The sequence below is a fragment of the Nelusetta ayraudi genome, unplaced genomic scaffold, assembly GCF_046127955.1.
Source record: "Nelusetta ayraudi isolate G7.1 ecotype Tasmania unplaced genomic scaffold, CSIRO-AGI_Nayr_v1 ptg000089l, whole genome shotgun sequence".
NCBI lineage: Eukaryota > Metazoa > Chordata > Actinopteri > Tetraodontiformes > Monacanthidae > Nelusetta > Nelusetta ayraudi.
The window spans coordinates 422,884-450,816 of record NW_027466139.1 but is presented as its reverse complement, the minus strand read 5'-3'; the positions used below and the strand labels follow the sequence as shown (position 1 = coordinate 450,816).

The window sequence follows — 27,933 nt, the reverse complement described above, 5'->3', positions numbered from 1 at the left end:
TTCAAGAATGACTTTCACGACTAAAGTTAGCGAGTTTGAGTTAGCCTAATGAGCGCAGTGTGTGTGTGTGTGTGTGTGTGTGTGTGTGTGTGTGCGTGTGCGTGCGTGTGTTTTTCAGATTAGCATGTCAGGACAACAGAAGGCCAAACATCAAGGATGTTCCAACTCATTGCTTCAATGGCTCGATGGACATTAGACGACGCAAAGACAATTGACCGACATCGACGCACAAGTTAATACACAGAACCTGACAGCCAAAAAAAAAAAAACAACAACGACAATGACTCGACAAAACAATAGATGCGTTACTTTTGCTTTTCTGTCGCACAACCCCCCGGATGAAAAGCCTGGAAACTGTGCGTTTATATCAATGTTGGAGGGTCTTGGCTGAATCCCCCCTCCATGGATCCACAAATCGAAGTGTTAAAAACAGCATGAACAGTAAGTGTACTTCTTTGGTTGGATGATCGTGCCCCTCCCCCGACCCTACTACTACTCCCAGTCCAGAGAAAGAGTCTGGCCCACGGACGCAGCAGCAGGGACTGGGATGGAGTGGGTTGAACACAACAACCCCTGGACGACGACTGCACGAGCTGCTGGACCTCCTGAGCTACTCTGCACAAGATATTAGTATAGCCGACGTCACACTTTACATAAATTATATTTTTTGAAAAGATGCAATTTCATTTTGCTACCTGAGCAACTGTGTCCTGCACAAATTGCACCAACAAAGACCTCGTTTTGTTGTTTTTTTTGTTTTTTTGTTTTTGTAATGCAAAGCAAAGAAACACACAATGAATCCGAGGGGAACCTCAGAGGAACTGCTCCAGCTGAAGCTGTCTTCCTTCTATTCCTAGAAGTCCATTTTTAGAAAGCTAGCGTATCACTATGGTCCCTGAGCGTGACTCTATACCTGCATTGCCTCCACTGCCATACCCACCTAATGAAGCCTGGAAGTGTGATCCTCGAATTATATTCTAGAATTACGCGTGAATATAATTCCAAAGTTATAGACTTGAAAAGCATGGAATAAAGACTTGACGCCGATTGGCTGAGAAGGCCACCATGAAGACCATCTGCACATTAAGTGTGAGTCTTCAGTCGGTGTTTTCTCAGTATTTGCCAATCTTGATAAACTACCGGTAGTTGTAATCATCTTTAGTCCCAATTTTCACCAAATAAAAAGCGAAATAAGAAGGCGTGGCTTGCTTAGTGTCTGATGTCTGTGTGCTTTCCAACAGAATCATTGAAACTAAAGACGAGGAACTTATACCTTCGTTTATAAACAGTGGTACTGCAGTGAGAAATTCAATAAGATCGCCTCACTTTAGCTCATTTTACCCGCGGTGTAGTTTGCCACCGATGGCTGTGTGGATGCTGCTCGATGTTTGTTTTTAACATTGAGTTTTGGCAGAGGAGAGATCAGCAAAGACGTCCCAAAGGTTAACACATGGTCACTCTATAGCCCACAGATCAGTGCAGCATGGTCTATTACAACAGCACAACACAACATAATACAATAAGTTAATAGGCATTATTCACTTCACATTATGCACAAATATCATGCATATGTAGCAACATTATATATATATATATATATATATATATATATATTTATATATATAACTTTTGATTATAATAAAATAATGCAAGGATAAACAATAAAATATAAAACACTATCAAAAGTATTTAAAAATAAACAATCTGTACAAAATGTTATTTTTTCAAGACTTTTTTTTCCTCCCCAACGTAACAAGTAATAAAACTGTAAAAACAGAAATAAATATGTACAATAACAACAAGCATTCCAAGTTATTGTCACTGCAAAGAGAAAGCAAATGGAAAATACACAATGTTAGTTCAAACAATGGCAATGGTAAAGTTAGCGCAGTGTGTCAGCTTAGCAATGATGGGCAACAAAACCCAGATGACCAAACAGCATCTTTATCAACATGAGTATGGCGATGCCCAAACTCCCCCCCGTCGCTCTCTGACCCCGCCCCCCTCGGCCCATGATTGGCTTAGTGTTCTGTGTGCTGCACTAACCCTAACCCTAACCTTAAGCCTAAACTTAACCAATCTGAGACCAACTCTAACCTTAACCCTAAGACGAATGCCAACCTGGACCCAAACCATAAGAAATCAGAGACGGAGGGACACGAGTGCATAAGCGAGGGGGCGGAGCCTTGGTGTCGCCATAGTAGGATTTGTAATTTCATGGCCAAACAAACAAACTTACTTTGTTCCAACATCCTGGGACAGGTAAGCCGTCATCCCCCTGCACAACAAGAGAGATAGTGTGGTGTGAAAATGATTCATACACACACACACACACACACACACACACACACACATTCACAACTTGCAAAGCGTCTTAAAGTTACATATGCTGGATTGTTTAAAGGTCTTTAGGATTTATTGTATAAACTCAAACAAGAGTTACTTGAAATTTGTCTGATTAATCATCAGGTCCCATACTTTGCACCTTAGCTTTTTTAAAGATAAATAAATAAATAAATAAATAAAATAAAATAAAATAAAATAAAAAAAACTCCATCCCTACCGAGTAAATAAACTTCCTTCAATTAATTTTTGTTTGTGATGTCACAAGGGGAAAATAATTCTCACAGATTGGTGAGAACAGCTCAACCCCGGTGTTTGTGTGTCCACCTTTTATTTGTCCAAAGCTAACACGGAGTTGTTTGTTTTTCTAAAGTGGGGTTTAAAGGTGGCTAACTGTCAGGCGTGAGGGCTTTGAGGGCTGATTGGTCTTCTGCCAGAGATGGAAAATCTCAGTATTGATAATATGGGACCTTTAAACCTGGGCGGCAGCTGGCTATGAATGCCAATTAACCAATGCAATGCAAAATACATCACTCAGACAACATTCAACAGTCGACAATTCAAAAAACTTCCACAGTTGGTGAATTAATTCGGCTTTGAAAGACGCAATTTTTCACTGAGCCAGTTAAATACACTCTTCATTAAATCCTCATTTAGTGGTTTGACTGATGAGAAAACACTGAAATGTTTTTTCAGTTTGTTTGAATTGATGAAACCCTTTGGTGCTGAAAGAGAAAAACAGTTATTAGACTTTCATCTTAAACCTCGACCTTTGATAACAAACTGCTTTTGCATTTCATTATAACCATATTGGCCGTCATATGAAAATTACAATACACTTGTTTTATTGCTCAAATAAAGCTTAGAGGAGGATATTTTATTTCTTCTAGGAAAGTATTTCTTTGAAGGAGGCCATAGAGTAGTTGAAAAAGAAAATCTCATATGTCAGGCAGTTACACGTCATGCAATCAAATAAGGATCTGGAAATGTTAGTATGATTAAAAACAACAAAAGAAAAAAACATTGCATATGGCTGTTTTATAAATGATCAAAAGAAGGTTTTTATGTCGGCAAAGGAGTTGAAAGTGATGAAAAAAAAAATGAATGATGTATCTACTCTAAATGACACATTTAGGTATTTATTTCATGATCAAGTGTTTGTTTAGTTGCTGTCAGTTTTGCTTGCTTTTATCATGTAAACGCTTTAGCAACGAACGTCCTGCTGTGACGACAAGAAAAGTGCCCCACGCAAAAGACGACTGCTATTCAGTTAGTTGGCAGCGTCGTGTTAAAATGGAAGGGTTCAGCAGATTCTCCTGTCGTTGATTTTCCATATCAAGAGCAGTCGGCTAAGGTGGCTCGGGCATCAGTCTGGGAAGCCTCCTAGATGCCTCCTGGGGAGGTGTTCTGGGCCAGAAGGAGGCCCTGAGGAAGACCCAGGACCTGCAGCAGGTCTGCATCTCTGCCCAGACTGCTGCCCCGTGTAAGTGGCAGAAGATGGATGGATGGATGGATGGATGGATGGATGGATGGATGGATGGATGGATGACTTCAATTTAGAGTGAAGGATTAATATTAAGATTAGTTTTTGCTAACTTATTTTATCCATTGTCAAGTCGAGTTAGCAAAAGGAAGTTACAGTCCTGACATTAGTTCAAAGGAAGGTGTTTGGTCAGCCTGCATGCTTGCATGTCTGTGCAGGTAAATTAGCGGTAATGATCATGTGTCTCCAAACTGGGGACATGCTGTGAAATGAAAGGGAAAGGAAGAGCACCATACCACAGGGCAAGGGGCATCCAGCCCATCCAGGCCCGGTAAGCCCGGTTCACCTTTCTCCCCTTTAAAGCCTCGGAAACCCTGTTTGTGAAATCAACCTTTTAAAACCAGTTCTCAGCCGCTGGAGCAGAGGAGCGTTTGTTCCCCACTGCTGGTTGGAAGCAGAGTCTCCGCCTCTTTCCGCTGGGTGACTGGGCCCAAGTGTCCTGAACATGAGGGGTAATATGGTGCAGACAGGAACTGGACTTATTGAGAGGAATGCCAAATTATCAGCAAATGATCCAATCAGGGGACGTCTCGTTTTAGGGACTGAGAATTTAGAGTCCTGCTACCAACAGTCCAAAAATAATAATTTTGTTCATGATCAGAGCAGTTTTGAACTTAATCCATATCAAATGTTAGGTTCTCCTAACGTGAGATCAGCCTGGAAACATCTTGAAAATCAATTGTTTTGGATTGGAAAGCCCAGCCACTGGCCAGTGGTGCTGGATGGGAGCAATGGAAAAAATGTTGTTATGAAGCAGGAGAGATATTTGGCCTGTGCAGAAGTCCAGTCTCATTTCCTTCAATAAGTTCCTGCAGGTTCCTGTCTGTCCAGTTCTTCTCCCAGGTAGAATTGAGTTCCTTTGTCCGTCCATGCAACACCACCACCGTTCAGTCAATCTTTAAATGGAGGGTGGCGGCGGAACTGATGGAGCATTCCGTCTCAAGTATCAAGTCAACAAAAAAAGGTATTTGGCCTGACGTTGCAGAGACAGCGGAACAAAACTCTTCCTGAGGTTCAGCAAAAACAAGTGATGAGCAGCGGCAGAGGGAAGAAGACCGGAGAATACCAAGCACCGAGACCGTGCTGTGTTCTGCAGGTGCTCCTTCCCTGCGCCCCTTGGCTCCACGGCAGACCACCAACATACCAACGGACACGGGGCATCTAATCCAGGTGCTCCTTGGTCTCCCTTATCCCCTTTGACTCCCCTGTTGCCTTTCTTGCCCCTCTCTCCCTGTGAACAACAGCGTATTACAGAAAGATAAAAAACTCCAGTCCTCCTTTCAAAGCCACACATGAATCAAACGCGTTGTGTTGCAATGTTTGATCGGTCAGCGAGTTCCCAAATGAAGGCGACTGTCACACTGTCACAACACGGCGACTATATTTCATTATTGATTTGGTTTACCGTCGGCTGAAACAACGGGATTAAGGAATGCGGGTCAGCGAGGGTGCAGGGGGGTTAGGGGAGAGGGACGCTTTGGTGAGCAGGCTTCACACTGGGACGTTAGCCAGACCTCCCTACAACAGCTACAGCGAGCGTGTAGCGACGGTAGCATTGTAAGTATGAGGCGATGAAGCCAGTGTTTGTACGACTTTTTACTTTCTGGCATCGATTCGCTGAAACGTCCTCAACTTCAAGCCGTAAATGGGAAAGCTTGGACTTAATTAGGGCAAATATAACAGCAACGGGTGGAAAATGCTCATTTCAAGTATTAAACACTTACTGCAACATTAAAGCTCCCCTGCAGACTGGGCTGCAGTTCATTGAGTAACACTCTTTGCATCGCCACGCTAAGCGGATCATTGGTGAATCATTTCTCATTCTGTTTGGGGTTTGTTTGAAGGGGCATGACTATCATCTCAGAGAAAATCCACAATGCATCAATACATCATTAATGACCTGGAAGCTTTCTCCAGTGAGTCCTCTACAGTTGAAGGTCTAAACCGTTTAAATGAGCCCCGTGGGCCCAAGCAGTACAACAACATGTTGTAAGAGACTTGAAATCATCTCAAAAATCCTAAAAACAAAACAAGTTGCAAAAAGGGGAGAAAAAAAGGGAGAATTCTTGTTTATTCCTCATTTCTGCTTGAAGTGAAAGCATTCAACTTGCTGCTTTTTTAGAGCATTCAATCAAACGGTCAAATTTGATTCTCTTGTATCTTGCCTTTCTTTATTCTACGTTAATTAATTAGGAGGGCGCTCTGAATAAAGCACATCAATCAATCGATCAATCAATCGATCGAGCAGCATTCCAGGCTACCTGCTCACCAAAGAGACCAGGTTATTTAGCTTGCAGGGATGTGACTGAAGCGTCAGTCAGTGTTCTGCTTTATCAACTGGACACATTCTCAGGCTCATGGCTCCCACCAGTTGTCTAACATTCAAACTGTGAGTGAGAGTTCTCCTGGGAAGAGATTCTACTCAGAGTTGAGATCGACTCATGCAATCGTGGATGGACATACTGAAATTCACTTGGGAAAACGACGCGGCCCACTTTTGGAGCTTTCGTCCATTTCCATATCACCACCATGAAAGCACAGGTTGTGTAAAATGATATAGAAAGGCACTGTTTAAAAGAGATGTGTTTCAACCTCCTCAGTGATCCTCGCTGGAACCCTCTCAGGAGGAAATGCTAAAATGTTAGCATACTTGCATTTTGATTTGGAAAGCATATAACATCCTGACAGTGAGTAGGAGAGGACCGCTGGCCAATCTGAATTAGGGGACGAGGAGATTTAAGAGGGTGAGGGGGCGGTGGAACACTTGCAAGGGGGAAGTTGTGTTAAATAAGGATGGATGAGGGGGGGGGTAGTGTGAGAGGATGAAGATTAACTCAGGAATACATTAGATTGCAGGAGAGAGAGGAGGTGCAGGAGGCCAAGGTTTGTAAGAGGGAGAGAGGGCGACCCCGGCAATAAAAAGAGCCATGGGCCGCAGGGCAAGGTGGAGGGAGGGACAGGGGAAAAGGAAGACCTGCGGAAACAAAGGAAGACAGGACAAGAAGTAAAGACAGCAACACTGTCCCATAGCTTGGTCCTCAACACCTCCAACTGGACGCCCGCCTTCAAGTGAAGTGCACTTTGCTGCACGTTTGAATTGTTTTGGTCCAGTGTCCAGTCGAAGGTGTTGAGGGAGCTTATGAAAAGTGCAAACTCAAAAGATGGGAGGAGAGAAATTAAAAAGGTCACAGGTTAATGGGAATGGAACTCGGAGGGGATGGGGGTGTGGACGAAACGGAGAAACCCTGCAGGGATCGGGTTATTACACAAGGTGTGTGTTGATGTTCACCGTCGTCCGATCAACAAATAGAAAAACGCTTTCTGAAATAAAGCTGAAACTAAATATTGTTTGAAGATGGATATCAATCCCTTCTGATGATTAACGCTCAACTATTTCCCGACAAAAGGTTTCCTTCTTTTTCACTCTGTAGTATTTCCCCACGCGGGTCGAGGATGTTCTGTAAAGTATGGGGAGTCCTTACAAGCAAACTGTCGTCACAAACTGGGGTTCATAGAATAAAGAAATACAATAAAAATACGTTTTGATTTTATTTGACAAATAAAAGTTGATGTGATGGAAACGAGCCTCGTTCACACAACATGAGACAGTCGATGGTGTGATATACTGACCACAATAATACAAGTGCCCCAGTTGTTGCTGACTCTTTTTGATGAAATATTTCCAAAAAATATAAAAATTACGTTGGATTTTTTTTTTCTTTTTCAAATGCACAAAAAAAAAGATTGATATCCATCTCCAAGTTTGAACTCATACACACATTCACATTATGTAAAACAATCAGAGGCTCATATATCAAATGGAGATGCACTATCATACATAAATGACATGGATACAAACTCTGTGTATTGAAATAAAACCTTGTCTTCATAATAGTACAATGCATCTTACCTTGTTTCCTTTCAGACCTTGTGGTCCAACTATACCCTGAAAAACAAAGAGAGCATTCAAATTGCTGTCTCACTTTGAGTGGATACTTTTCAGGCCAAAGGTCAACATTGTGGCCATTTTGCCATCATATCTACAGTCATTGTATGTACATTCCCATGAACTATCAGTGCTCATGTTGTCTGTTAGCTGAACATGTCTCCAATCTCCTCTAGCTTGATGAAGCACGTTGCCTCCTCTTGCAGTACGGACGCTACCATCGTAATTATAACACTTTGCTGATGAATCACTCGAGTTGAATGAATGACTTACAGGGATGCCTTTTGGCCCAATTGGTCCTGGTATTCCACCATCTCCCTTTTCTCCCTGGTAATAATACATCAATGAATAAATACACACGTTTCATATCCGCTGGAAGTGTATGAAAGTATCTTAAATTAGAAACAACACCCCATGAAGCCACCACAGAAAGGCAAAGAGACACTCACTCTCTCTCCCTTTGGTCCGGCTGTCCCTGTCATACCACCTGGTCCGACTAGACCCTGGAGGATGAAAGCCACAATGAACACCAACTACAGGAAGACTGGAAGCTACTCGGGGGGAGACGAGGGGGGGGGGGGGGGGGGGGTCCTCGTAACAGTAAGTCAACAAGCCTGAGCTGCATGGAGAAAGATCTTCGGAAATACGTGTCTATAGAATTGTTTTCTTTTAGAAATCAATGGAGAAAATGAGGGACTTGCATCTATCAGACAACTTGATGAACAGCACAATAAGCTTGTTGAACTACTGTTAAGACTGTTAAAAAAAAAGAGGAGAGAGAATGAACAGTGTTCGTTCCACTACAGTTTCCAGTGCGATATGCAGTCATAACTGAAGTGGGAAAATGTGAACGTCAGGCATGTCCGGCTTGCTTTCTTCCGAATGCTCTGTTCTGTGTGAACATGCAGCACGAGCATCCCTCCATGCTTTGCAATATTTCCCAGCAACGGCAGCCGTGAAGGCCGCTGCCGAGGCGAAGAGGAGGAAACTGCTCGAGCACGATTGAGGACTGAGGATTCCCACTAGACACGAGTCTTCCAGCGTCCATTAGCAGGAGAATTTACATCAAGACAAAGATTGTTCTGATTCAAATAGGGCCCCTTAGTCTTGCAGCAGACTATTAATACTCATCGTGACCATAGAATACCACTCTATGTTTTTCTTTCAACAGAAAACAGTCTTTTCTCTGCTATTTTCATTCTTACGATGCATCTCCACGAGCCAAAACTCATTTTTGTGGTGCTCAAAGAAGTGGTAGTGGGAGTGTGATCAAGATAACAGATGGCGATTGACAAAACAGAGTCGCAAAAAAATTTTGGCCAATTAATCCTCAGAATCCAACCATAAACCACTGGTGTTCCCAACAGATTCACCCCATGGAAAAGAGGCAGGACAGGCACGGAAGGCAGGAAAGTGACGAGCAAGACACTGAGCAAGCAAGGAGATGGTGGAGGAAGAGGAGGATGAAGGAGGAAGGAGAGGGCACCAGAGCAGGACTTTCACCACTCACCACTGGACCCGGTCTGCCGTCTAACCCATGAGCCCCCTGTGCAGCACGGTGTGCAGTTAGAGAGCAGAGAGGATGGGAGGATGGGTGGGGGAGGGGGGTGGGAGTGGGGGAGGAGGTGAGGAGGGGTGAGTGAGTGAAGCACCGGCACATGTGATTGACCAAAGTACAGATGATGACCCGTGACAGGTGGTGGAGGTGGAGGTGGAGGTTTAGGGAGTGATGGTGGGATGGTGGGTGGGTGTGAGTCAGTGCAGTGTGTTTGGCTGCTGAGTGAGTTGAGTCGACTGATTGAAAAGGTGTAAATGTACATGAGACATATTTCAGTGCATGGCTCCCATTGACTTTGGTTGGTTTCAAATTAGGAACAATTACAGTACTGCCCAGAAAATGAGAATCTCCTGAAAAGGTTGCAGCATTTCTGCAATTCAACTTCAAAGGCGAATGTGACATATTATATACAGGAATAATATGCAAATCAATATATTTCAAGTTTTTATTTCTTTGCATTTTGCTGATCAGGTCTTGCAGCTTAAAAAAAAACAAAACTCAAATTTTATAATAATGTTCTGAGTTTGTGGCTTTGTGGTTTTAATAAGCTGAACATCTTAAAAAAGGAACTGCTTGAGAGGTCAATGTGCGTGGAACGGCTCAATAACGTGTGTTGCTTTCATCTTTTATGTTAAATTGCCAAAATAAAACAACTTTGACTGGATATTCTCATTTTTCGGGGTAGTACCCTGTATTTCTCTCTGTGGAAAAACAAACAGTCATGCAAATGACCAAGTGTACCTACTGGAAAGAAAAGTTGACATTTTATGTGAATTATCCATGCAATAACTGTGATTCATCGATGAAGATAAACAGGATTCATTTACAAACGTACACCATATGGAACCACACACAAAAACAGAAAGTAATAAATGAATAAATGAATAAATAATGAGCGAGATGAATGAGAGTTTTGTGACAATGTGAACTTACAGGAAGTCCAAGATGTCCACGGTCTCCCTTGTCCCCCTTCTGGCCTGTTGATCCCCTCTCTCCTCTCAAGCCTATTCCTGGCTCTCCCTGCAGGATGCAGAGACACAGGATCCCAGTCACTTTCTGCAATAACATGCATTAATAAATAGTGGAGACATGCGAAAGGAGGCAATTGGAAATAATGCTTCACCTTCGGTCCTGAAGGTCCTTCATGTCCCTACAGGGAGTGAAGACAGTGGCATCAGTGACCAACTGAAGGATCATTGGTACAAGTTGTAACCTGCTCTATGAAGCAAAGCAACGAGTGTGAAGGGGGCTGAAAAACTCTGTTGTTCTTCATCGGAGCCCTTTTCAAAGAGCATGTTTAGCCAGCGCCCAGGTAGCTTCACCGCCTCCTCTGGATTGCCTGGAAGAATTCCATCAAACTGGCCTTTGAGTGGTGGACCATCACTACTCATCACTAACACTGACTGCACTCCTGGAGGCCCCTGCTTGTTGTGTATTTCAGGGCTTAACCGGTGATTTGTTCCTCAGGCCTAATCACCTGTAAACCCTGTCACACTGTGACATTGATTTGCAAATTTGACTCACCGCTGGGCCAACCGGTCCTGGAGGTCCTGGGGGCCCCGGTGGACCAAAGTTCTAAAGACAGAGGTAACAGTGTTATGAGCGGCAGACTCGGTGTGCAAGCTGTGGGGAAACGAATGAGCCTCACCGCATGGGACCGGCCTCCGTCTCCGGGTTCACCTTTAGGACCCTGACAGGACGCCGGGAAGAAGCAAAAGTGAATCTACAGAAGTATTGGAGATGCTGACCCTTCACAGCACAAGGGGCATCTTTACCTACCGTTGCACCAGGTAAGCCAATAGAGCCTGGAGATCCTGAAGATCCCTTCTCACCTGTGGGACCATCGAGACCCTGAACAACAAGGACGAGGGGAAACAAACAATCATTAGAGTATCGAAGGTCCTGAAGCCAGTATTCTATTGATCCTCATATTAGGATGAAATATGTAATGTGGCCAGTTCACCAGCAGGGGTGCATGTGTGTGTGTGCTTGGGTGAAAGTGAGTGAATGTCCCTCTGAAGGAGACATTTGAGACCTTCACCTGACAGCCCAAATCTAAACCAGTGGACCCGGGGCAGTGATGTCATGAGTTGCTGTGGTGTTCTGAGAAAAGCCACTCACTGGTGATCCGAATGGACCCATTTCTCCCCGGTCGCCTTTTTGTCCTGGGAATCCCATGACGCCGCTCTCCCCCCTCAGACCTTGAGGACCTGCTGGACCTGCAGGACCGGACTCCCCGGGCTTCCCTCTCGGGCCCTGACAAGAGATCACAGCACTTGAGGTAAACTTCATCAACCAGCAAGCAGGACTGTCCCCCACAATGTGTTCCCACTGCCTTTGGCTGGAATTCAGCACTCACATCAATAAAAGGTGAATAATTGATGGCTGTACTTAGCACCTCTGTAGTTGTCGTCCATCTGTAAATTTCTACAATCTAAAGTCTCCCATTCCTCTATGAACTTAATCTGCTCATTCATCCAGAAACTCTACGTCCTGACCTCAAGGCTTAGGATTTCTGATCAATGACACAGATGTAATTGTTAATATAAAAAAGAATCTGATATGCATAAAGCTAAAATAGGTGTAATGTGTACGTTTCTTGAAAAAGAATGACCTTCTCCCCATCCACTCCTGGAGCTCCTGGCAAGCCCACTTCACCCTGATGACACAATATGAAGGGATTCATAGCAACGGCGCTGAGGCAAGACTGGGATTATTTTAACTGGATCACAAGATCACATTCGGCCTGGAAGCTGTGGAGCTCGCACACAATACGACTCCACAGTCGTTCCTCTGATGGACCACGAATTGAATAAATGCTGCAGTTGCTCTATGCGCTCACACACATGTCCCCTACCTTGGTACCAGGATGTCCAGATGCACCTGGAGGTCCAGGTAATCCTGGGGGGCCCTTTGAAGAAAAGCATTGTCATTTAAGAGACCCTAAAAGGTGCTTTTTGAAAAGTGGTGTTTGAAGCTCTTGCAAGTGCTCACCATGAGCGGTACGTTGCGAATGTCCTGTGGGGAGAATGAATGGGTTCACTACAGATTCTATTCAGTTCTATTTCTATTGAAATGCCAACTAAAGAAAATGCTTTACATTTTCACTGTTGTTGTTTTCAGGCTTTCCTGGCTCCCCAGTAGGACCTGTTTGACCCTATAATAATAATAATCATAATATTGATGATAATAATAATAATAATTTGATACTGTGTCACCACTCTGCCACTCATAACTTACTTGTGGTCCTGTTGGGCCCTCTTCTCCCTGGAAGTAAAATGACGTATGATATTTAGGAGCTGGTTAAAATCAATATTTTGCAAGAATGTGTGGATGATTATTTTTGCATTTAGTTCTTACTTTCCCTCCCTGGTCACCTTTGTCACCCTGTGAAATATAATACTGACGGTGAGTTTCATGAACATTTGGTTTGTGCTTTTGAATCTTTCAGCACCGCACGTGTTTCACGTCACAGTGTTTGAATCGGTCATCAGCCCATAATGCCTCAGTGCTTCTTCCTTCATACCTTCAGGCCGGTTAAACCTGGCAGTCCTGGTAAACCCGGCTCTCCTTTCAGTCCCTGCGCGGCAAAGCTCGACTCTCCTTTCTCGCCCTGCACAGAGCACAAACACAACGGCTGTGGAAACAAACACTGTTTGCACAGGGGGTGAAATGCAACTCATGCCTCGATGATGCCACGTATGCTGATGATGCACAACACTGAATCAAATGAGCTCAGCGAGAAATGAATCTCTAATTCAGTGTCTGTGCGCACATGCACAAGGGGATAACCAATGGCTATGCAGTAACCAATCAATCAGCGGGGGTACGGGGGGTGGGTGGTGGTGGGGGGGGTGTTTTACTACTGCCACTGACACTGACATCAGCAATGGATCGGCCGTGCCAGGGATGCAAGGACGACCACAAGCTTGCCAGCAGCACTTGGGACGGCAACAGTGGACGTGTTAGACATGTCTTGAACACATTAAAAATAATAATACAATAAAATTGCATTCCACTCTTGCACTGTTGATAAAGACATTAGTCACAAATGCAAAGAAATGGCGTAAGACACGAGACTTGACGCGTGTGTCTAGTTGCTATGGTGGCACAAACGGTCAACTGTCATCGTCATCAAGGCCTACCCTGTAACCCCTCTTGCCAGGAATTCCAGGGGTACCAGGGATACCAGCCTGGCCCTTCACACGGGAAGACAGACACACACACGTATGAACAAGAGATTTCAGTACTGCCACCCATCCACTGCTGAGAAACTGGCTTTACCTTTAACCCCGGAGTCCCAGGGAAACCTGGTTCTCCCTACAGGAGCCACGGTGGCAGACAGGTAGAGAGAAGCAAAAGAGAAGAAAGGAAAAGTAGAGTCAGTGGGAAGGTTAAAGTAATGATAGAAACAACTTGGAAAAGATGGAGAAGGGAAACATCCAAAGGAAGAAACCAAAGCAACATCACTCTGCTTCTTGAGTGTCGCTGCAAGCCTCAATATTTGCCTGTGCTGGAGATGCTGCGCCGGCATTTTCAAAATTGGATATCCATTCACAGATTGGAACTTTCTCCATCAATAATTCAACCAGCGATACATTTATTTTAATCAGACATTTCAACCTGTATCAGACCGTGCCGCAGTCAGCAGTGCACTCTGCAAAGGCCCGGAGGGAAGAAGACGAACTCCACTGTCCTTCACAGGGTTTGAATGGGCTGAAGTGTCGTCACTCTGACACACTGAGTCAACAAAGTCAACGACTGGAGAACGATGAAAGTTCACTCGACACTTGTTTTTGTGAGTATTTTACAGCCTCCTATAAGAAGATAGTTACAGGCCGGCTCAGTCGGCCTTCTTCTGGAGTAACAGAGACGTTGAGACAAACAGAGGTCGTGACAATGTCGGAGTAGCCATTTGAAATAATAATTCCTATGTGTTCTACAAAAGGTCTAACCCCTTATCCCCTTCTGGCACAAGGCACCAGTATGCAGCTCTGTGACTCCGTCTCCAGCCTTGATAGGCTCTCCCACCACTGTGCGACCTCACTCTTTAAGGGAACCTCACATCTGAGGATAAGTCTGTAAAAGCACTTCCTTCTCAATACTAAAATAGTGAAAGCATTTCCAGATTTTGGTTTCCTTTGGATACCTGGGAAATGCACTTTCCTTAAAACCTTCGTGCAATTTACTTCCCTTTCCCCTCATCTGTCTATCATTTACGAGGCTTAATGGGAAAAACACTCTGCAGCAAATGGCCGCGGCTACTGCTGCCGTGCTTACGTGGCCATCTGTGGCCACCAGAGGAGGAGACAGAAATGACAGAAAAGACTTCCTGAGGCTGTAGAATAAAGGGCACACACACGCACACGCACACACACACACACACACACACACGCACCAACGACTTCGCTTCGAATCATTGGGGATGCTGTAAGAACCGTGCCACTTTATCCTGACCTTAGACGTGGGACACACACACACACACACACACGTGTGGCAGCGCTACTCGACACGGAGCAACGGACAAACAAAAGGTCGGAGGTACTCTGTGCTGCAGTTGAGATTCTTGTTTTCATTCCGGCTGTTCCTCTCAGGGAACCTCTGCCTCCACCCAACCCTCATGTCTGCATTCTCTGCTCTTATTAGCCACAGGTTGAAACAGTCGTATTGAATTGCTCACAATCAAAGCGGAAGCATATCACATGGAAACCATGATGATAAAACCATGACTCGGCATGGGCAGAATACTCTTATACGACAGAAAAGAAGCAGCAAAAATGTAAATACCTTTGCGCCTGTGGGACCATCTGGGCCGACCTCGCCTCTGTCCCCCTAGGCACACAGGAAACATACTTAGGTGGCTGTTTGCACAAGAATTCTTTTGGGTGGACACAACAAAATAATCTTGACTTTCATACTAGCTTATAAATATATATATATATATATTGGTATACAAGTGAAATATATTTAAATCTGAAAAAGAAGGAATCTGAATCTGCTATCCATTCTTTAGTCACCTGGCAGTGGACAGGTAATAATAAGTCCAGGACAGCTCAAAGGAGGCCACAACTCATCAGAGCCTCCCAGGAGCCCAGTTAGTGCCCCAAACAGCATATAACAGGGCTAGCAAGCCCTAGTCTGGCCTCTGTGTCACTGGTACCTGGAGTCTGCATGTCATAGGGCATATCAACGTCTAGTCTTTCACTACACTGTGCACCACCTTCTCATTTCAACCTGTTGAACTCAGCGACTCACTTTTTGTCCCGCAGCTCCCGGCTCCCCCTGCAGACAGAAACAAAACATACAAAGCATATATGCAATGACTGCATCCATTCACAAGATATATATATATATATATATTTGCTCTGTGTTGGTGGTGCTGATCTGGAGAACAGACATTTTGTTCTCTAATAAATCCAATCTCTCTTTATTTGTTTGCATAGAGTTGACATGGTTCAGCTGAACCTTTCTGTCAATTTCAGTTTTGATGGCTGGATGAAGATGTGCAATTTTGTTTTACCTTCAGTCCAGGAAGAAGCTGCACAAACAAATTGGAGAGAGAGAGAGAGAAAAAAAAAATCAAAATCACAGAAAGTTCATAACACAGTGAGAAGACGAAAAGAAAAGTTCCGGTAAAAGCTGCTGGGATGAAGACTGGGAGGAGTCTCACTCACCCTGGGGTCTTTGCCTGGTTTGCCTGGCTCGCCAGGTTTACCCTGCATCAACACACCAAACACTTTCTCACATTTCATCTGACTACACTGCAGAACAGCATTTTTAAAAAGAAATTCCATAAAGCCATAAAGAAAACTAATTGGCTAAATCATATTTAGACAGCAGATTGCTGAATAATATATTACAATAATATAATACAACACATAGATGAGAAACTACAGTTGAGAATAATTGGTAATAATCACAGCAAAATACTTGATAAGAGTTTAGTATGACTCACTGGTGGGCCGCTCGCTCCATGGAAACCTTGGGGTCCTGAAGGTCCTGAAGGTCCAGGTGGTCCGGGGGGTCCCTGCACTCCAGGCTCGCCCTGCTGAGAGACGTTGAGTTACAACCTGCCTTCAACCACGGAAGTCTCAGCACATTACACAAAACACGCGGCAAAAACACGGCAAACAAATGCAGCAGGAAATTAGGGCGGTTAGTTGGAGAGCAAGGTTGGTAGTTTCACAGTCAAAGCATGGAGATGAATTCCTGAGCCTCGAAAATGGAACTGAATAATGCCGCATTATTTTACGAATATGTCAATATATACATCACACCTTCATGTAATATACTGCATATATCACATTTATGATGTCATGGCAACATTAACCAAAGAACCACCGGCGGTGGTTTTGAAGGCGGAAACCCTCGCAGAGACTCAGGACCTCAGGCGGCGGCCATCTGCCTCGTGGAAACATGTGACCTGCATGGGACTAAAACCACTGCACTATCTCAGAACGGACCCAGGTCGGCCCTCACGGGGAGAGAGAAGAAGAATGGATGGATGGAAAACCACATTCAATGGATTCCACACATCAAATATCATGCTTTTTTTTTTCTCTCATCTACACGAGCCTACTGTACAGTCCCACAGGACTGTAATGGAAGCACGACTGTCCTGAAAAACATGTTATCCAATCAGAATCATCAGAACCTATCGGGACCCGTTGAGCTGCTCGTTCATTGGTTTGGACTTCGTGAATCCGGGAGACCAAGCTGAGTGTCTCAGTCTCAGAGTGAGGGGAGGGAATTGACCAATCGCAGCTTGGATTTGAGGTGGGCGGGACAAACATCAAATGCCTCCTTGAAGTCCCACTGGTGGCGAGAGGCCAAGAGAGGGCGCTGGAGAGCAAGATGTCAGACGGTGATAGCTAGAGATGATACTGATGGAAACGGGCCTCGGCGTCCGTGTCCCTATCTGCAGCTTTCAAGAACTCCATGTTTAGCAGGTTGTTTGTTGGGCCTTCAATTTCATATGTTTATATATAGATATATATATATATATAAATATCCACATATACGTAAATGGATATGACATTGAAGGCAAAAGGCACACTCGTAATAAGATAGGTCACTAACTGTCTATGTATAGGTTTACATGGTCATGATTAATACTGTGCAATGTAAATACATATACTTCTCGTATATTTATGATATTGAATGCTCTCTGAGTACCTGCTGTTTATTATAAGCTGTTTATTTCCCTGCATGTGTTCATATTTAACTTAGATTTTGTACCTCTTACTATGACTCTGTTTTAACAGTCTTATTACAACTAACAGTTGTTTTTTTTTTGTTTTTTTTAAACTTGTCCTGTCGTGAATGAATGAGTGCGTTCTCATTGCTCAGTTGAATGACAGCGCAAACTCTGCAACACTGAGTCAGAGCAACAGCCGCTGATACCAAACACAGATGCACGTCAACGGTGCACAAAAAAAAAAAAAAAAAAAAAAAAAAAGACTGCATTACTCATGCACTCACAGTAGACAGCACATTGGGCAGCCAACAGAGAAAAACAGAACAATACAGAATCCCCTCATCCAAATTCATTTATAATGAAGACAGATTAGAGTCATTCACTTAGTTCAACATGATCGTTTCTCCTCAGCGAGCTGCACAACCAGGGCCAATAGGTGCAGTGTGCCAGTGCAGCCTGCTTCCAATGCATAAACATGTCTTTTTATATATTGGACGGCCCGGCGCCAAGCACAGTTAAAAAGCTCTGAGTGGAATTTAAAGCGGTGGAAAGACGTGATTCTAATATCCTGCTGATTTATTTCAGCCAGTCAAACTGTCTGCATTTCCCTGCGTTCTCTATCAGACTGCCAAACGCTAACTGTCAAGCGCTGTAGTCTAACTCGTCATTGTTAAAAGGAGCACACATGAATCAGTGTGCTTATTGGGCTGTCAAACAGGAAGTGTGCTTCAGTGATCTCAAAGACGAGGCGAGGATTTCCTGACTTGAACAACACCGCGGGTGTTTTTCTCATTGCGTCACATTCAAAAATCCATCTAATTCAAGTGCGTGAAGACAACAAAAAAAAGTTGCAGCGGTTGATTAGTTATGGCGCCGTGCCAGAGAAAGTGCGGTGAGGACGAGCAGCAGCGACAGGCGGTGGCAGAGAGCAAATCCAGCGCGTCGGCAGAGGGCGAAGCCACCGCTTCTGGCAGAGAAGGTTGTACCTTGAGGCGCTTTAGCATTAGAGGGTTGACGTTGCGAACGGTGAAGGGCAACATCTGCCAGGGGTAGTCGCAAAGCACAGGTGGTTGCAGGGCAAAGGTCACCAGGAGGCCAAAGGAAGAAAACCAAGTAGAACCAGGAAAAGAAGGGGAGAAAGGTGGTAGACATGGAGGGAAAGAAGAAAATTAAAATTGAGTTTAAGGCAAGTAAATGACAGAGAGAGAGAGAGAGAGAGAGGGAGAGAGAGAGAGGGAGAGAGAGAGAGAGAGAGAGAGAGAGAGAGAGAGAGAGGACATAAAGGGCAGAGAAGATGAGAAGAGGTACCAGAAGAGCAAACTATGGGCCTGGACTGGTAAAGGGGACGACAGATGATGACTGATGGACCATGAGGGTTCATTTCTAAACAAACTCGAGCGAGTTGTAATTTGTCAAGTGCACAGGTGGCTGGTTGTCCTGCCACTGGGACTAGTGTTGGTTGACGTCCCCGTGAAGAGCAAGCCAGGTCCCTAGATTGCAGGCAGCAGAGGTGGGAGGCAGTCTGGGCACGAGGAGCATCCACACTTACTGTCGACAAGCGTCCGGCGCAGGGCTGCACAATGCGCCGCCTCTGTTGGAATGACCAAGTGTGATCAGGTGACATTGAGAGGAGAGACTTTTCTCATTGGACAACTGTGCAGGTGAAGCTAACTTTAGCTTTTGATGTCCTGAAAGTCCAAAGTGATGAAAGCAGCATTGGCTAAAATCTTTTTGCTCAGCTGTGTTCAGGTGCTGTTGGAAAGCACACTTTGCTTTTTTTGGGAGCAGTTGGACACAAACAGCAGTGGACAACTCTGCAGGGGGCCCTGCTGTCAGCACAGCCGCTCATAGCAGCAAAGCATCATTGTCACGCCACGCAACAAGAGCGACAGGGAGGTTTTTAAAGTGCTGCTTCAGAACATTTTGTCAGCTTTTGGGAAGAAAAAAAAAAATCATTTTTGAGGCAACAAGCCAAAAAAAAAAATATTATAAAGAATCAATCAATCAATCAATCAAAAACTCTTCCCTTCAGCTCATCTGGTCAAACTATTCAGATCATGAACTGAAAGTGCAACAACAAAATCATGTATACTGTGGATATGAATGTCCAGGTGTGAACAGCATGTCCTAAAACTAAACTAAACATTCTCTCTTGTCGGTGGAAGAATGAATCCATTGCCTTCTGCTTGGGCGGCTCCTGGAACGAATTGCAATGAAAGATGTTTCTCCTGTGTCTCAGTGATGCACTGAAAGGCAAACTCAGTGTTTCAGGTTGTCGTCAGGAAGTCAGACATTTGTCAGGTGGTAAAATACTCAGTACGTTTGCAAAATTCACATTTCTACACATTCTTTGACGACAGAGCATTCCAACCCATCACACTCCTCAAACAGGAAGACTCTTGTGACGCCTCGCTTGTACCGGATTCATTGAGGATATTTGCTTACAACACCAAAGCAGTTTGTATTTCCTCCAAGCCAAACGACAGAAGGTAGCAAGTACAGAATTACAGACCTCAACAACCCCAACACGTCACGTCTCAAATATATTCCACCAAAAAAAAACAAAAAAACAACTCTTACCCTGTGTGCGAAGTCTCCGCATCCACCCTGAATAGATGACAGAAAGTGTTACTGCAGGAGTAAGAAACACTGAGTGCAATCCATGAGAAACAACAGCGGGAGAACTTTGAGCCTCTGAGCTTCTGTCCGTTTAAAGACTCGGCGCTGGGAGGGTTTGTTGCTTTGGTTTGGTTTGATATCACACGACCATTTTACCAGTGGCTGTAAAGGGAAATCTTTTTGCACTATTTTAGGTTATTTAGGTTATTTTTATACGCTCTGTTCACTTTATTCTTGTTTGCCCTATCTTCTGGCTGTTGTAACACCTAAATTTCCCCGTCGTGGGACGAATAAAGGTTTATCTTATCTTATCTTATCTTATCTTATCTTATCTTATCTTAAGGGGGCTGAAGTCTCACCTTTTCTCCTTTGGGTCCAGGTTCACCCTGGAAATCAAAGCAAAGAGGTGGTTAAAGCAAGACGGGAGCGTTAAACAGATGGGAGGTTGTGATCTCTCAGCTGACTGGGAACTTACTGGCAGTCCTTTCAGACCCCGCTGACCCTGATAACAACACAAACACAGTCATTCTACTTAGATGGGGCCTCTTCACATGAACTTGGCATGAGCACATGCTCCAAGTGACATTTTAGATGCAACTATCGAGTCTAATTCCATTCCTAATTAATACGGGCAGAGAAGTTCAGCTGGTTTCCCATCAGCCTTTGGGATGCAACCAGCGTCAGCAGTCGTCACTAACCAGTAGCTGCGTTTCCACTCAAAATTCCATCTCAAATATGGAGAAAAGGTTTCGACGTTCAGACGTATCAACATGGAGGGATATTGCAAAAGTGTCATGGAAACACTTTTCTTTTTTTGGGGGGGGGCATTTACACGTCAGCATACGTCATGTGACCAGGCGCATTATGATTGGATGGAGGAGGAGACGGAATTGTTGTTTTGTTTTTTTTTTAACCAGAATTCTGGCTTATATGCTTCACACCATTCAATGGAAACACCTGCAAATGACAATTGTACTTTGTGGAAATGTTGAGAAATATGATCTGGCTTTTATTTTGTGAGGGACTGTGGTGGAAACGCAGCAGGTGACTCATGAGTGAGGACAGGATCCAGCTGAGCACATCCAGCCCACTCCATGCTGCTGATGAGCCACAGCCACAGAACTGGAGGCCACTTAAAGTCAGGACAGGCAGGTGGCCTCAGAAGGACATTGTTCCACTTTGAGAGAAGTCAGGCATGACAAAGACACCGGGAGCCATTCCTGCTCGTCACCACTGCCACACAAGACACGGGGGGGGGGGGGGCAATCACAACGTTTTCAGAGTTTTTAACCATGTCCATCAAACACACAATGCTACATACTAGAATTCTGCTACTAAACATAGATAGACGCCCAGTTCCAACCTCTTCCAAACGGTCCCCTCCAGCATGCAAAGCACTGATAGCCAGACACTCGACAGCACCGGTCCAACTGCTGTTCTGTCCTTCACTGATTTACACTCAAATACAAGACAATATTCTGACTCTGCTCCAGGATCAGTTGAGGTTTACTGTCTGCAGCCCAAACAAATGCAGACACACAGTGCCCCCAAAACCATGCAGCTGAAGTGGCTAACACAAGATATTGGTATATGATGAAAAGTCATTTATTAACAAAGAAGAAACATTTACCACGTCTCCCTTTTCTCCTTTGTGTCCCTGTGCCAACATCAATAGTTTGAGTTTGGTGTATCCACAACTGTTCATCCACTTATAATAGCCAGTTGAACAATAGTGATGTTGCTTAGTACACAGACACATATTACAAATGAATCATAATCACAGTGTAGAAGCACAAGGTTACATCATCGTTTCATATTTGGAGGGGGGGGGGGGAAACACTGAAACTCACCGGTTTGCCATCCAATCCAATTGGACCCTGAAATGCACAGAGGGATGATTTGTCAGTGTCATTTTTAATATACATACGTATACGCGCGTCTGTATAAGTAAACGTATATGTACACGGACAGACAGAGCAACAGAGAGGCCATTCGAGATGACCAGAACTTACTGGGAAGCCTGGGAATCCTCTTGTACCAGGTTGTCCCTAAAAATCAAACAAAGAGACAAGCGCGTGGTCGTGGTTGAGGAGCAGCAGTTTCACTCATTTGTGTGCAGGAGAAATGACTCAAATTTATATGTTTGTCAATGGAGCCAACGCTGCACACCCGACAAATCAGCTGATAACTTACAGGAGGTCCTCTTGGGCCAATGATGGACAGACCTGGTTCACCAGGAGCCCCCTACAGACACAATGAGAGCAGTGCATGACTTTACAAGCCAGAGGAAACATCAACTGACCCATTTGGTTGACCATGAGTTGGCAATGCTCTAAAATGGGCAAACACATCTATGTCCGTCCTGTGACACCGGCATTCCCATTCGGTCCCCAGCCAGAGCCCAGCTGGACCGTCAGTCCGCTGACTCGCTATCGCACTTCAAACTGCTCAAACTCGTCCATTCACACAAACGTCCTCGGACTGGAACCACCTGCTGCCTCGCCTCGTGGAGGGAATCGTTCATCCCAGCCGAATCCACGAGTATCCCTCCCAACCATGTCGCCTTTTGCACATTGACTGTGATGAGTGAACGTACCACTGGACTGCAGCAGCCTCATGAATGAACTCCTCCAGGACCATGTTTTCCAAGGTGTCATTAAAGGTCACCAATAAATGACGAGAAATTGTGTTTGGCTGATGTGAAAATGTGTTAAAAACATCGATGACGTGACGGCTGATACATCAATTAGGACAAAATGAATCGTGACAGTTAATCATAATTTAGTAAAATAAATAAATAAATAAAACCAGGACAAATATAAATAGAACTTTTCTGAGATTTTTCCGGCCTTCATTTATTTATTTATTTTTTTTATTTTTTTTGCAAAGATTAGAATTCCATGAGTTAAAAAACCTACGATAGAAAGATTTATTACGAACTGTGTTTCAGTTCAGAGGCGTCCCGTCATCCGTTTTACTGCCGTTTGTTATTGTATTGCGGTCTGTGGGGAAAATGTTCTCAGCGGCCGTGTGGGCTTTTTGGCTGCAGCACCTCCAGGCCTCGCTGGGAGAAACCAGCGGTTATGCCTCAAATCCCTCCACCACGCAGTTACTGTGTTTATTTTGTGCCTTCCATGCCAACTATGGCCGAGGTGCACAGTGGCAGGGCTGACAGCTCAGCGGGATCAACTGCTGATCTTCTTCTTCAAAAAAAACATCTCAATATGATGCTGTGGCTGCAGAAAGTGGAGGAGGAGGAGGGGGAGGAGGAGGAGGAGGAGCGGTGGTTGTCATCAACTTTGAGAAGCAACAGATTGTTTTACATTTGTTTTCTGCTGGACTCTTCACTTTGAGCTGTTGGAGAAAGGACAATACGTGTGTGTGTGTGCGTGTGTGTGTGTGCGTGTGTGTGTGTGTGCGTGCGTGCACTTTTAAAGAACTTTTTTTTTTTTTTAAATCGCGTTTACTTTTTTATTTATATTTACTAAATTGTAGAATATTCCGACGTGAAAGTTTCATTCAACCCATTGCTTCACAATAACTGAGCCAGCATTTCTCACACCTGCTGTTGCTGTCGTCTATTCTTCTGAGTCACATTGCTTGGTTGCACCCTTTCCAACATTCCACACGATAAAAGAAGCCATGAAAACTAACATGCACGATTCATGCTGATATCCTATCGGATCCATGTGAGTATTGGCCGACACTCAAGCGCCTCTCTTCTCAGTATCTCATCGGGACTCTCCGAGATCACCAGATCACCACGAACACAGCTGTCCTCGTTCAGGGTTATGAGTCATTTTCATCCAAAGCGGGATGAAAGGGGAACAAGCTGAACCTTCGAGAGCGTTCACTTTAGATCCATTAAAATGATCCAACATCAACAACAACAACAACAACAACAACGGAACAAAACATGTCAAATGTAACCAGGCAGCCTCAACCCCCCCCCAAATTGAAATCGTATTAATCATAAAAGAATAATCTCCTAAACGCAGACTTGTGCGGATAAACTTAGTCAAAGCAAAAAAAAAAACAAACTCAAATTTAAATATTGTTTTTTTTTTTGAAGAGTAAATATTGAAGATCCGTCAGTTGGATGAAGCTGAACGCCGTCTCGACACCACGTCGCTCTGCCTGCGCACGTCAGTCTGACAGCCACCACCTCTAAATCTCTTCCACATCTGCCGGATGAGTCATCGCCCCGATGCACCGAGCACTTTGGTTTGGTCACAGCTTTCGCAAAGTGAAGGACACCAAACCAAAGGCGGAAAATTACAGGAACGACTTGCGAGTGCACATGTCTTTGATGTTAAGTGGCTATTTTTAATGTAATCATGCAAATGACACGTGATCCTAAACTTACCTTCGGCCCTGCTTGTCCTTTTACGCCCTGGGATCAGTCACAGCAGAAACAGTTGCATGCAAATAGGTGTGAAGGGGAGATGGGCACAGGAGAGAAGAAGAAACCACGGTTAACGAGGCAGGTCGGGAGCGGGGGCATGCAGCACCCTGGCTCTAGTCACAGGGGTGGGGGGGGCATCAGAGAGCCCAGGAGGGCCAATGGCCAAAGTTAGGAGGAACCCAGCAAACTAACCTCTCTCTCATAGTCAAGTCAGCACTGCATGCAAAGGTCAAGTGACTTCCATTTATCGCAGATTATCTTGTTATTCAAATGGCTGTGCAGACAGCAAAGGGAGCCGTGTTGCCCACGTCACAAAATAGCACAACCCGAGAAACGGACGGTGGTGTGTGTGTGTGTGTGTGTGTGTGTGTGTGTGTGTGTGTGTGTGCGTGTCATCGTGGAAATGTGTGTGTGATCGTCTCCGTGCATCTTTGCAACCAAGACATTGTTTTAGTAGAGAGCCACTCCTCCCATTCTGACTGCTCATCTGTTGGCTTATGTACTTTGATAACCTCTGGGGATATATTAACATCTGTGATGGAGATGCCATCTCTCACACTGCACTGCACTGCACTGCACTGAGTCAGTAGCTGTGTTTCCATGCTGTTGTCTTTCCACTCCAGAGAAGACAAAGTTTCGCCTTTCATCCACATGTGCATAACAGCAGGATGTACTTTGTTATTACCGAGAAAAAGTTAAAAAAAAAAAAAAAAAAGTTTTTACAGGTCAGTGACAATAATTCAGTGACAAAGAAGGAGCAGAGTTTTTGTGTGCGCAGAAAACGGCATTTTACAGTTAAAGAAATTGAATTCAAACTTCAGTTTTTCTGGGTCCAACAGCTTTTTAACAGCCTCAATTGAAACTCCTCCCACACTAATTAAAGTCTCTCAATGCTTCTAATCTCCCTTTGTCCACACTTCATTTACATATCTGCAAAGCATTATTCGTGTAATAAGTACAGTTAGATCTACTTTTTTTTAATTATCCAACAAACTATATTTTCTATTAATCCCAATTCAGAAGGTTTGTATACAAGAATGCGTATTGTATAGCACATGACATGTGCTACACAAGAGAAGAAATCAAAGAGTCCATTTATTAAAATAAAGATTGCAGGAGTGAAGGAACTATCAATCAATACGTGAGGATCCATTCATCCATCCAGTAAATGTGCAAAAAGCAACATTTCTTTTTGTTTTAATGGAGCGTAATCAATAAATGCAGACAGAGATCAATCTGACTTAATTCAATCAATAAACAAAAGCATTAAAAAAAACAACAACAAACTAAAAATCTTTACTGAAAAACCTTCCCTGCTTTCCTCCTGCAGAATGCAACTACACTGCAACAACTTACCAACCGCTTGTTCTTTACACCCCACTCTTAGCAGGACCGACGACCACGGTTAGTGCATTCAGATTGTATGTAGTACAAGTACACACCAATCACATGCTGCGGTTTTCAAGGTTTCTGCAGATTTCGGACCGATGCGTGTATTTTTAATGGCGTGTTGAATGGGAACTATTGATAATAACAAACGGTTAGTATTAATTGAGTCGTCATGTCAACTCATCATCCCACCGAGTGACAACTACGGTACGGAGAGAATGTTTTCCCTCCGTCCCAAACACAAAGTTTTACAATCAAACTGTGATTTAAAAAAAAAAAAAAAAACACACACACAAGGGAGGGGACTTGTGACAACTGGAATTTGTTTCCCCTTCCAAAAAAAAAAAAAAATAGATGAAGGAGCTGTGTTTACTACACAGTAATAACACGGTGAGTCACTGGTGGGATGAAGCATCAGTTTCACCAAGCAGCAGCCCTTCAGTCAGCCAGGGGATGCTTCCCTTCACATTAAAAGCAGCTTTAAATGGTGCAGCCAACTAAACTGGCCATGTGCTGAATGCCAGCATCGCAACAGAACGCTCTCTGTGTGTCAGGCCACGTCACTCACCATTCTCCCTGGAATTCCCATACTTCCTTTGCCACCCTATTGATCAACGCAAATTCAGAGGTCAGAAATGAGTCCATCAGGGTTAAAACGGGCACCGCAGTGAAATCCTACACGGATGCCCGGGACACATGAACCAACAAACCCTGTTTTGATGCAAGTCAGTCACAAGCAATTAGGATCACGTTAAACTGGCTAGAGAAGATCCATTCGTGTGTACATGCATACATTTAAAGACTGCAGATGGAACCAGGTGTCATGGTATCCATGCCACAGACAGAAGCTCAGCTGATGTTTGTCATGCCACAAACACTCCAGAATGCTGTGAGGAAGGAAAGTGGGAGGGTCCATGCAGTGCAAGTGCAAAACAGCTGCAGTGACACCGGCAGCATGGGTAGCAAACACAGAGCATGCGATGCATTCTAGCAACATGCAAACACGACAGCGAATAGAAGAATGTGTGGGGAACCAGGATGTGTTTGTTGGCTTGACATTTGTGTTCACTGTGTTCCAACAGTTGGACTTTCTCTACAAAACCGTACGTCCCAGAACAGCACCACAGAGCAGTGTCCAAGTTCTGGAGCACGAAGCAAAGCAACACGCCACACTGCTTGAGTTTGCATGAAGCGAGCAGTCGGAGCAGAACGTGGTTGGTTACTCCACCGCCGCCTGTCCTCATCAGAAGAGCAACGTTGGCTCTGACTCCTGGAAAGTTCCAGATATCTTGGTTTCGAGTTATTGAACATTCATTTGATTGAAGGCATCGGGGCATCATTTGACCTCCTGTTGCACATCCAGCAGTTAGAAACAAAGTTTCTTGAAAGATTGAAGGCAACCCAACGCAGAGGCGAAGAGAGCGTCAATCTGTCCTCCCGCTCTGCATCCATCCTTCATCTGAAACTGCTCTGCCTTGTTGTGAGGTGCAGGGGAACCAATCAGGTAGGAGGACCTCAACACACTCAAGCAATGCGTGTGTAGTCGATGAAGATAATTCAATGATACTTTGACTCCCGAAAACCACAGCCGGATATATTTGTTGTTCACTGTTTTTGGTCAATTCAAGGCGGAACACGAGGCGGAGGGTTTTTTTGTTCAGTGGAGAGTGAGCAGTCGCACACAAAACACGTCAAAGTCAAGGCAGTTACCGGAAAGCCTGCTCGTCCAGGAGGCCCCTGAAAGAGCAGCGAGAAGAAAATAGGAAATGAAAAGGGAAGATGGCCAATTTTACAGAAGAGCAAAATATATATATATCCATATCCGTCTGAAAGCCCGGCACCTCCACAGAGGCTTGATTAGTTTCAGTTAGACTGGGCTTTGTTTCATTTTGCACTGCGAACTTTGTGACAGAATCCACACAGAGCTGCTGCT

At 44.3% G+C, this 27,933-nt stretch overlaps 1 protein-coding gene across 1 annotated transcript; it reads right to left on the bottom strand.

The window, feature by feature from the left end:
* Positions 1-27,731, bottom strand: col13a1 (collagen, type XIII, alpha 1). The gene is made up of 37 exons (XM_076046182.1): positions 27,711-27,731; positions 26,569-26,604; positions 24,573-24,599; positions 22,400-22,450; positions 22,219-22,254; positions 22,057-22,083; positions 21,837-21,863; positions 20,682-20,708; positions 20,566-20,592; positions 20,168-20,194; positions 18,574-18,627; positions 16,346-16,438; positions 16,065-16,106; positions 15,911-15,928; positions 15,646-15,672; positions 15,178-15,222; positions 13,675-13,710; positions 13,536-13,589; positions 12,917-13,003; positions 12,751-12,777; positions 12,631-12,657; positions 12,248-12,301; positions 12,005-12,049; positions 11,512-11,646; positions 11,170-11,241; positions 11,039-11,080; positions 10,915-10,965; positions 10,514-10,540; positions 10,324-10,410; positions 9,343-9,378; positions 8,282-8,335; positions 8,106-8,159; positions 7,797-7,832; positions 5,031-5,117; positions 4,123-4,200; positions 2,240-2,278; positions 1-1,821 (listed from the first exon to the last, which is right to left on the bottom strand). The coding sequence occupies exons 2-37, from the start codon at positions 26,587-26,589 to the stop codon at positions 1,819-1,821; spliced, it is 1,680 nt and encodes a 559-aa protein (XP_075902297.1). The 5' UTR covers positions 26,590-26,604; positions 27,711-27,731; the 3' UTR covers positions 1-1,818.
* Positions 27,732-27,933: the final 202 nt, after the last annotated feature.

Bases quoted from the DNA above. Each gene is read 5' to 3' on its own strand.
- col13a1 (XM_076046182.1), bottom strand. From the start codon at position 26,589: ATGGGAATTCCAGGGAGAATG. The intron at 15,223-15,645 runs GTGAGTCGCTGA...CTGTGTGCCTAG, and splicing joins CGGGAGCTGCGGGACAAAAA to GGGGACAGAGGCGAGGTCGG. The intron at 13,590-13,674 runs GTAAAGCCAGTT...TCCCGTGTGAAG, and splicing joins CTGGGACTCCGGGGTTAAAG to GGCCAGGCTGGTATCCCTGG.